Source organism: Montipora foliosa, chromosome 3 (genome assembly GCF_036669935.1).
Source record: "Montipora foliosa isolate CH-2021 chromosome 3, ASM3666993v2, whole genome shotgun sequence".
NCBI classification, from domain to species: domain Eukaryota; kingdom Metazoa; phylum Cnidaria; class Anthozoa; order Scleractinia; family Acroporidae; genus Montipora; species Montipora foliosa.
The window spans coordinates 67,256,824-67,266,823 of record NC_090871.1 but is presented as its reverse complement, the minus strand read 5'-3'; the positions used below and the strand labels follow the sequence as shown (position 1 = coordinate 67,266,823).

The window sequence follows — 10,000 nt, the reverse complement described above, 5'->3', positions numbered from 1 at the left end:
GCTATTATTGTTATTCAAATTCGGGAGAATTTCGTGGCAGCCTTCCTTCACTGATCTCAGTAAAGGCACGCCACTATGGCCTCTCTCCGATTCATGCAGGATTTGGATCCAGTCTTCCATTGTTGCCACAATAAAAAAAAGGTCCTCACACTGTTTTTTCATGGGGCTCTGAATCTTTTCCAGTCTGTTCACGGCCTTCTGAAGATTATGTTTATTGTTGTCGATCATCTTCATTGAGAGACCATGGCTCGTCTCTAGTCCGTTCCCCGTAGCACCAAGATGTCGTAGATTAAGAGAATTGCTTGATAGTTCAACTGCCACTGGGCCGCTCATTTCGAATCTACAACAACAACATAACAACTATAAATGCACATTTACTGTAAGCAGACCATTTAAATTTCTTAAGTCGCTGGATGAGTTTACAAAGACACCCTTGGGTTCCTAATGGGAAATCGAAATAATCTAAAAGAGCTGATATTGACAACGCATTGTTTTAAATGATTTTTCTTTATCTCTACAGGATATCTTCTACTTCTTCTTCTCCCCTGTTGTTAGAATTTCTAGTCCTTTGGTTTGACGAAGAGCAAAAGCTCGTAAGGTTTCTTTTGGAGGCCTGCAGTATGTCGGTAGTACGATTTTGAGTAAATTTCTTGAAACCATGGAACGTAGAAATACTGAATAGGGTCAAAACTTTCCCTCACCATCAAAGGATGGATGCTCGACATACGCGTTAATAATCCAAGTTTAGAATATAGAAAACAGAGATTTTTGATTTTGAATAAATATTGCATGCATAAAACGTTTCTTTTCAGTCAAATTGTTATTGATTCAAATACCTTTTCCTTGTTCCCCAAGCTTTGGTCTTGTGATTTTGCGTTTCTAGAAATAAACGTTGATGAGTTTGAGAATACAACCGTACTAAGCCTGAAATTTCGATAACAGAAATCAACTCGATTGAGGTCTTACGCTACTGTGAATGTGATGGACGATAACAGACAGTTAAAATCTAAGAAGGTGATCAAGAAAGCAAACGAAAGATTTTGCACTCCCTGTTTTTGTTATGAATTGTGCGCTATCATCTCAGAGTAACCAATAAAAATTGAAGAAAAGTGACGGCAAGACCCAAACAGCTGAAAGAAAAGTTTATTTAAATTCATTGTGCCAGGCGAGATATGCAAATATACGTTAAAAGGATTTTCAAAGGAGTTCACTTGTAAATTATGTCTTGATTTTTCAAGCTTTCTGACGGTAAAAAATCTCATGAATGTGCTGTTTCGATTGATATTATAAATATCTCGTGCAACCACTTAATATTTTATGTGCACGTGTGTGTATCGATGATACTGAGTAAGCGTATGCTTTCGTAGGTTTCTAACACTCAGTTGTAAGTGGAAAACCTTAAGATTATAAATAGCTTCCATTTCATTACTACGATCATTTATTTAAAATAACCAGGAAAAATAGTCTCCATTAGTGTGTTCGTACAGTGAAAAGCATCGTTGAAAGCTGCAGCTACAATAAGCGCATTCATATTTTAATTTCAGAGGAAATCAATATTTTATGAGGGTGTCAAAAACCTATGGAAGACACTTTTATTTTGCAAAGAGGAGGAAACTCAGTTCTTCCTTTTAAAACTGGAAGAAAAGCATGAACAGAGATCTTCAACAATACATGTATATAAGTTATGTCTAGAACTTGCATATGCGTGAAATAACGAAGTGTAATAAAATAGTTATGGACAGCACCTGCCTCTTTGTGCTAACCAATCAGATTCGCGTTTTCTTTGATATGAACGCCACTTGTCTTTCAATCTTTCAATAAATGGTTTATTGTTTGTCCTTTACCATACTGTCACTTCAGGGCTCAGCGATGTCCGGCAGCGCCCATCGAATCAGAGTTTGCCTTTGGTAGCGCTCAGTGAAGACTCGACGAAACAGTTGCTTTATTTTGTTGCTGGATGTTGGTAGCACTTGTCTACGAAACGGTAGGTTACGTCATGTATATAAAGCGACTAAAATTTTAAACTTTTCAAAAACACTGTAAACACAAACAGTGTTTTAAAGAGTAAATAGCCGATCATAAACTAACCTAAGTCCATGGGCTTAGATCTAGTATATAGTGGAGGCAACATGACAGAGTTGTGATGAGAGTGACTTACCCTTTAAATCGCGCCCCAGTTATTAGTTCAGGTTGTTCTTGGAAGCATCTTATCCACAACACTTCGACTTGGCTTCTATAAAATAACATGCGCGAGCTAGTCTGCCTCCAACTATTCCGGGATTCTTAATCTAACATGTTACATATCACACGAGAATCTGTTCATTCCTCATTTTGAGACCCAACATTTTCATATAGATCTCTAAGAAAAATCAATGTAAATCCTGTTCAAATTTCGAATCAATTTACTGTTGGCCATATTGCTACTTAGTGCACACCATTGATGGCGATCTTCAACATCAAAATATGCAAATTCTTATTTACATTGACTTCTTTCTCTAATTCCGCTTTTTTTTTCTGAGTTTTGAACCGATTTCTTTCATTTCTTCTATCGCTTTTGGTAGAATTACTGTGCTTCCAATCGATCCAAAGTGAACCTTTTCCTATTAATTTCATTGTCGAAACAAATGATTATCTATTTTTCATTAACGTAAATAATTTTGTTCACTGAAAGCGCCCAACTGAGATTGAGGTTGAGCTGTAAGTTTTTTCATGTAACTTTTCTAAGGAAACGAGGTTATAAAAACACAGAAAAAATGCCGAAATCAAAAAATAGCATCTATAGCAGATGACTTCTTATATTTTCGCCCCTTCGTCGACTTTAGAAAAACCTTGTTATCTTCAATGAGCAATAGCATACAAATTTAGCCGTCACGTGATTACAATCATACTTATTCATCTTTGCCATGATTTTTCACTTCCATTCATATTTTTTTCTTTTTTGGCAGAAATGGAGACCCCTGTCTACATGAACGGAACACATTCCATCAGCGGGAAGAAAATTTCACTGAAAAGACTGTTGAACCACAAGCAAGAACTAGAGAAGGAGATCTCCAGTTTAGAAGGGCTTCAAAAAACGTTACTTCAGCAGAGACAAGACCTGCAATTCTTAAACGAAAGCATCAAAGGATGGGCAAAAACATTCGACAACATTGAACGGAACACTCAAGGAGTTCCTTTTGTCAGAAACGTCAAGGAAATCTGCGCGCAGATAGAAAATCACTTAAATGACATTCATGGCGATTTTTATTTTCGAATGCAGAACTTGGTCACGGCAGATGTTCCCTGCTTTCAACAGGTCTACGAGGCTTTGGAGTTGTTGAAAAAACAAGTTTCAAAAATTCTCAACGATGATGCAGCGTATAAAGCTTCGTTTATCGAAGAAATTCGTCAACTTCTTGGCAGGCTTACTGGTTCCACTGATACCATGTTGGAGATATATTTTGAAGAATAGTTCATTGCTCAATGGATATTATTTTAAAAGAAGATAAAAACAAATATAGAGATGACAATAACTGTACCGAGATAACTGCTTGAGACCATTCAGAAATTTTTATTTACACCACCGCATGATTATTTTTTAACGGCAATTATTTTCACGTTTATTATATACTTTTGTTCTAAGAATACTTTATAACACAACAGTATGTATCAATTGAACTTAAGGTTAAGTTCTTTAAAATTTCGAATAATACAGATTTCGTTTAGAAATCAGAGAAACATGACTTCTTTTTCTCAAAAATAAATGAGTTGTATTCCGCGTTGCATAAGATTGCTTTAAAATATATCTCATATTCTGCGACCAATTCCGAGGCCACCCTCCCCATTTGTTGCAGGAGATTTCATTTTTATTTTTATTTTTTTTACATTTATTCAGTGTAGGGCTTCGGGTTAATTTGTAAGTATAATTCCTTGTCAAAGTATGACATAACAACATAAAATATGTTGAAGAGCTATTGGTACGTTGTACAAAGGTTCATAAATTTAAAATACAAAAAGCTCTGAATAAAGAATTGTTGAATCAAAATCGATTTAAAAAGCTATCCTCAAAAAGAGATGATAGTAAATAAACGCCTTTTCCTCGTTCTTTCTACTACCTAAAGGAAGAAAGTAGACCTTCATTTAAAATTACATTCGTCTAAACGTTTTAAGACATGAAAGGACCATCTCGTCAGGTACTAAAATATCCTCAAAAGCAGCTGTTGTTGTCAATTCCGGATCCAGTGTAAATATAATTGTCAGAATGAAATTTTGTATGCACGCCGTGAATTGTCACATTTTCTCCCTGGTCTTGCTTTTTGGTTTCACATTGTTTTTGATGTTGGTCATTCAAAATCTCTCATACCTTCAACCACATCCTAGACGAACTTGGAAAGACGGATTAAAAATGAAGTAGTCAGCACATTTTATATTATTTAAAAATAAAGTCGTCAATTGACAACTTATCGAGGATCTAGGTACGCAATGACTTACTTTTGAGGTTGCTAATAATCATGCGCCAGAACAATGAGAGACTTCATTTGAATAAAGAGAGACGCACAATTCAACTGCACCTGTCCTCGTCTTGGCCAATCAGAAACAAAGAATCATAATTTGCAGCCAATCAAGCGAAGGCAAATTCATGATCATTTGGGAGGGTCATCGACCAAACGCATTTCTAAAGAAATACATTATAAGCAGTACTTTACGCTCAAAATCTTGGCCACGTTCAGTATAGCTCAAGCTACTTCTCAACATTTGGGTTTTAATAAAAGGTAAGCCAACCATCGTTTCGACGGTTCTTTGACTATCGTAACTCTCTTGCAAACATACTGCGGTAGATAGTGGTTTCCTGCCAACTCCCAAGGCTTGTAACAGCGGATACGTTTCTGAGATAATACAATTCTAGAAAATTCTTTAAATTAAAATCTTGGTAAGGAATTAGCATTACGTACTCTTTTGCTATCAAGTTTTCGCTCTTTTTCATTGCCAGAACGTATTTATATATGAAAAGGTATCGAACATAATGGTAATGGTAAGGAATTTATATAGCGCATTTTCTATTGACACATTCAAATGCGCTTTACAAGCAAGAGATGTACGGGTGAGATCGGACATCAGCATATATACGCGCCGCTGGCAGCCGCTATCAGTCCATTAGCGATCTCACCCAGCACATGAATGAATGAAATGAGCCCTGACCACAACACCGGGAGCTCAATGCCCTACTCTTTACGAACAGTGTGTGAGTTCTTTTACGTCCCACTGGGTTGTGAACATTGAAGGGTTGCGAGAAGGGGTCTACGGTGTATAGTCCTTATCCGAGAAGACTTGAAAGTCTTAACCATTTGCGGATGTAATTACAAAGGCAGCACTTTCTCCTCAGTTATTTCAAGACCCTGAGTGTTGGTCCGGCCGGAGTCGAACTCACGACCTCCCGCATGGCAGCCCGATGCTCAACCAACTGAGTCACCGGTGCGAAGACAGATTGTGCATGAATCACCTGATTCATAAAACAGGTCAAATAAAACATGCGCAAGCAGAAGTATAACTCGACCAAAACTCAACCACTAAACTATAAGTTAATAAAGGGCAAAGGCTTGATTCTTTTTAGGTCAGGTTTCAACTCAGTTGATTTAACACCTTTTAACGTAGCATCACATTTATATTTAAGTCAACGAGAAGAGTAGCGCGAGATAGCGCAGTGAGTAACAGGCATTTCAATGTTTTTCTCGCTTCTTGTGCCTTGTGCCTCGTTCAACAACAAAAAGTCTCTATATATGACTGATGCTATTGGTGACTGCAGCGAGTGACGACTCAAGAATCTCCGAAAAAAGGATCTTTAAAAAAATGTGCAGTGTATTCAAGATCGTGATTATATCTATTCGGGGCCGAAAAATGTCACTTTTTTCTTTCGCAGATATGACTACCATACCTAAGAACGAAGAAAATGACGTCATGGCGACGCGGATAGAAAAACTATCAACTATTTCCGTCACCAAGAGCATTAAGGAATTCAAATCCAACATTAGAGAACTTGACAAACAGTATGACACCATGCAACAACAGCTAGAAGACCTGCAGTTTATACTTGATGTGGTTCTGAAATGGGACGATGACTTCAAGAAAGTGGTTCGATTCAGTCAGGGAGTGCCTCATATGAGGAGCACAAAAGAGATTTGTGCTCATATCAAAACAGCTATGATACCCAGTAGCGAGTTTGACCGTACTGTACAGATTCTTGTAAAAGAAGGGGTACCGTGTTTTACTCGTGTCACAGGGATTTTGGGGAAGCTGAAATCACGATTAGACGAAAGGGCTCCAAACGCAAAGTTCTCCGAAGAGATTCGCCAAATTCTTGGAGAGATAATCGGAACATTGTGCACTCTTATCAATTTCTTTTATGATCAAGAGTCTTGAACTAAATACTCTTTTTCTTTGGTCATCTCAGTTTTATCAGGAATAATAACAGCGGTGACAAACATAAGATATATACCCCCGATATAAACGCACCCTTTGAAATTATCTTTTACTCAACGTTTTGTATGCTTCTGCATACTTCTTCATAAGTGAGGGTTAATACAAAATTTGAATTAAATATACAGGATTACTAAATTATTAACTATTAAGCAACAATAGAGGTGACCAAATACGGTTGCCGAAATGTGTCAATATTCGATGTCGCGTATATGCGTTGATAATTTCCACATTCAAATATATTTGAGTTTGTTCAATATAATACAATTGTAGCGGGTGCGGTTGATTTAGGAGATCGGGGGAAGAAAGCCATTACTATAAGACCAATTCTTTAGACTGAATTGTTTATTGGAGGCCTGCAATCACGTAAAAACTGAAAAGGTAATTATTACAAATAGCTATGAAAATATAATTCAGTACAAACGCCGATCAATACACGATATAAACTCATGCTACACGTGGCATACGCAATGTTATTAATTACTCGTAGAAACTAAAAGGTTAACTATCAAGAGAGTTATTTCAGTAGAGTTATGTTATGACTTGGAGTCAGAGTTCGACTTCCAAAATCCTGAATTCAAGATTTTGGACTGCCAAAATCTTGAATTCAGGATTTTGGAAACTTAACTCTAACTCTACGACATAACTCTGTGAAAATAACTCTAAGAATAGCTGTCCCCAGAAACTAAAAGAAATCATGAGAAATCGGCGGGTCTAATCTACAGGTCGCAGGTCGCGGGTTGCAGGTCATTGTTTCACCAATACAGAAAGTACCCTAAACATTCATAAAAGCTAACCTTAGCGGCCTAAGAACTTTTGTTTAGGCCTAATTAGGCCTAAGGTTAGCTTTTAAGAATGTTTAGGATACTTTCTGTATTGGTGAAACAATGACCTGCAACCCGCGACCTGCGACCTGCGACCTGCAAATTAGACCCGCCGATGAGAAATCACTAATCGAAAAGTACTTAAGGAACATACCACTAAATCATGCAAATCTAGGTCATACCTCTTTCTCCGATCCTTCCAAAGAAATCAGTCTTTCTTTCTCTCTAACTCTTTGCGTGGGAAATTAAGTAAACATAATGACAAATCATTAACAATCACTTACAACAATCGATAAACTTTTTAGCAAAATTCGATAAATTCGCCTTGATACGCATTCGATTCTCTCCTCTATTTATGAAACAAAAGGGCTCCAATGATCCATTTCATATATCATTTCATCATTGATTCGTTCCTCACGGGAACATTAGAACCCACACATGACCAGCTCCCAACGTCAGTGGCTTCATAGCTCAGTTGGTTAGAGCGTCGCACCGGAATCGCGAGGTCACGTTTTCAAACCCCGTTGAAGTCCTGAATTTTTAAGGATTCTCTACGCCACTGCAATAATTGCGTTCATAACTGCGAGGATCATAGCTTCAATTGAATTCAAACAATATTCATTCAATAATTTAAGCAATATTCATTCGATGATTCCAGCAAAATTCATTCGATAATTCAAGAAATATTCATTGGATAATGCACGTGACCTATCTTCCATATTTGGATAGAAGGCTTGGCTACTGAGTTTACAAAATGGTGGAACAAATTGAATGGGGAGCCTTTGGCGCTAAGCTTGCTCAATCTACTGGATAAATGTGAAATAGATTCTGAAGAGGTAACCTATCCTATCCCAGCCAATGTATTTTATGGCGTTGAAAATTGCTCTTTTTGTTGTTCTTGTCATGGCAGATACTATTAATGATGAACGACAGTCTTTGATATTTCTGCGGCCCACAGTTAGATATACGCACATTTATCCTAACTATGCGCGGCTCAACGCAATGCAGTGTTGTCAGGATCCACTCTTGTTAGACTTGACCTTACTTTGTCACATTGAACTCGTAGTCCCAGGGATTTTAGGTGCCTAATTAGGTAGGATTGACCTGTGGTGGGTCCATGCCGGGAATGTAGTCTTTTATAACGTGATCAAGTACTGCATCAGTTATGTCTGAAAAGACCTTCAAGATCATGATCTGTCACACGTCTGTGAATCGTAGAACGAGAAACATTTAACATTCTAGCAATGCGAGTCCAAGTGAACCCAAGCCTTCTCAATTCTTCCAAAACAGCTGCGGTGGTATATCGAAGGATGGTCTCCCGCGTCCGTTCCTTCTACAAGAGGGCTTCCCTAAATCCACAGCACTCGTTGTCCTTCTCTCAGTCTCAGCAAGTTGTTGCCACCAGTATCGATGAATTTCGCCATTAAACCATTCACATTAGCCTGTGTCTTTCACTCAACAAGAGCGGGGGATGTGAGCGGGATCGTTAGCTTCAATTAGAGGAATAACCTGACCTTGAGGTGCGGGGCTTTTTGCAACTTTAGAAGTGTGCGCTTGTCAAATGCCCGCTATGTCCCAGCCGGGGAGGGAAGGGGGGGGGGGGGGGGTGCGGTGCGGGGGTTTACATTGACTGGTGCATCGACAATGTTGGTCTGTATTTTATTACAAATTAAACACAATAGTACGTGCTTGTCATAAATTATCACGGATTAACAAAGTTTACATGCTAAATTTAGGTCTGAGAAAGATTAGGCAAGAAACCACAGCACCGCAAATAATTTCACTTCACCGAACACCGTAGCGTGAGGTCACCGCAACACCACAAATTGAGATTTTATTCACCGTTCCAGACAAATTTTTTCAAGTTGGGGAGTCATTAAGACCATTTAAGGGGTCACCCAGAAGTCATACCAGCAGAGGCCCTTTGGCTGACAGGTCCTCACACGTTCGCACGACGAAACAGATCCTTTTCTGAGGTTAAAAACCTGGCTACCGGCCTATAAATTAATCATTTGTCAGAAAGAAGAAATTCCTGTCCTCTTTAGAAAAAATAGACACGCATTGCGTACGTGTGGTAGTGAAGTAACACAGCGATTTATTCCATATAAAATGTCAACTGAGCTGTGTGTTGTCTTCCAGGAGATTCAAGTTGTCCTTGTGTATATGTAGCTCTAACAGTGCATGATATTGATTTGGTATTGTCTATCATTGTAGTGCCATGGTAGAAGTCTTGGGTAAATAGCCTGAGAAGACATGTGGTTACTAGCAAAGCACTGAACCCAGAAAGATTGAAGATAATAAATGGGAAGTGAGACACATTGGCTTCTGGGCTGACATGTTGATAATTTTCAAGCTCCCTCACAACTTCTTTCACCTCAAGTTTGCGCGTGCCCTCTGAGCATCTGACAGCTTTGTAATAAAGTTTAAAACGTTATCCGTGTCCGGCGGGGTTAGTATCGGGATGAGTGACCTCGAACATATACCCCTTCGTAAAACAGAAGCATTGGACCAAAAATACTATTAGCGCTAACAAATGCGAACTCAGCAAGGTACAGATTTTGTTAGCTTGCTTTATGCAAAAACAAATATTGATGCAAAAGTAAATTGATACACAGTTTTTTTTGAAATAAAATAAATGAAATGAAATAAATGAAATAAAAGAGCTGAAGGACGTTTCCAGGACGGTCGCACGAGAATAACATATTTACGACACGAAAACAACA

At 38.2% G+C, this 10,000-nt stretch overlaps 2 protein-coding genes across 3 annotated transcripts in view; one reads left to right on the top strand and one right to left on the bottom strand.

Annotated features, from left to right (window-relative positions):
* LOC137998069 (uncharacterized) overlaps positions 1-2,177 on the bottom strand; it is a 2,489-nt gene extending 312 nt beyond the window's left edge. Inside the window, exons 1-3 of one of the 2 annotated variants that reach the window (XM_068844473.1) lie at positions 2,159-2,177; positions 837-879; positions 1-340 (exon numbers count right to left, since the gene is read on the bottom strand). The exon at positions 1-340 is cut by the window's left edge and continues 312 nt beyond it. In XM_068844473.1, the coding sequence (XP_068700574.1) occupies positions 1-333 (333 nt within the window). In that variant the 5' untranslated portion in view covers positions 334-340; positions 837-879; positions 2,159-2,177. Of the gene's footprint in view, positions 341-836; positions 880-966; positions 1,107-2,158 lie in introns of those variants that run through there. The other variant, XM_068844472.1, reaches the window with a different exon arrangement.
* LOC137998071 (uncharacterized) lies at positions 1,826-6,574 on the top strand. Its single transcript, XM_068844474.1, has 3 exons — positions 1,826-1,984; positions 2,946-4,751; positions 5,897-6,574. Exon 2 carries the CDS (start codon positions 2,948-2,950, stop codon positions 3,449-3,451), a length of 504 nt encoding a protein of 167 aa, XP_068700575.1. The 5' UTR covers positions 1,826-1,984; positions 2,946-2,947; the 3' UTR covers positions 3,452-4,751; positions 5,897-6,574.
* The last annotated feature ends 3,426 nt before the right edge of the window (positions 6,575-10,000 follow it).

Excerpts from the sequence above, each read along its gene's own strand:
- LOC137998071 (XM_068844474.1), top strand. The coding sequence starts at position 2,948 with ATGGAGACCCCTGTCTACATGAACGGAACACATTCCATCAGCGGGAAG.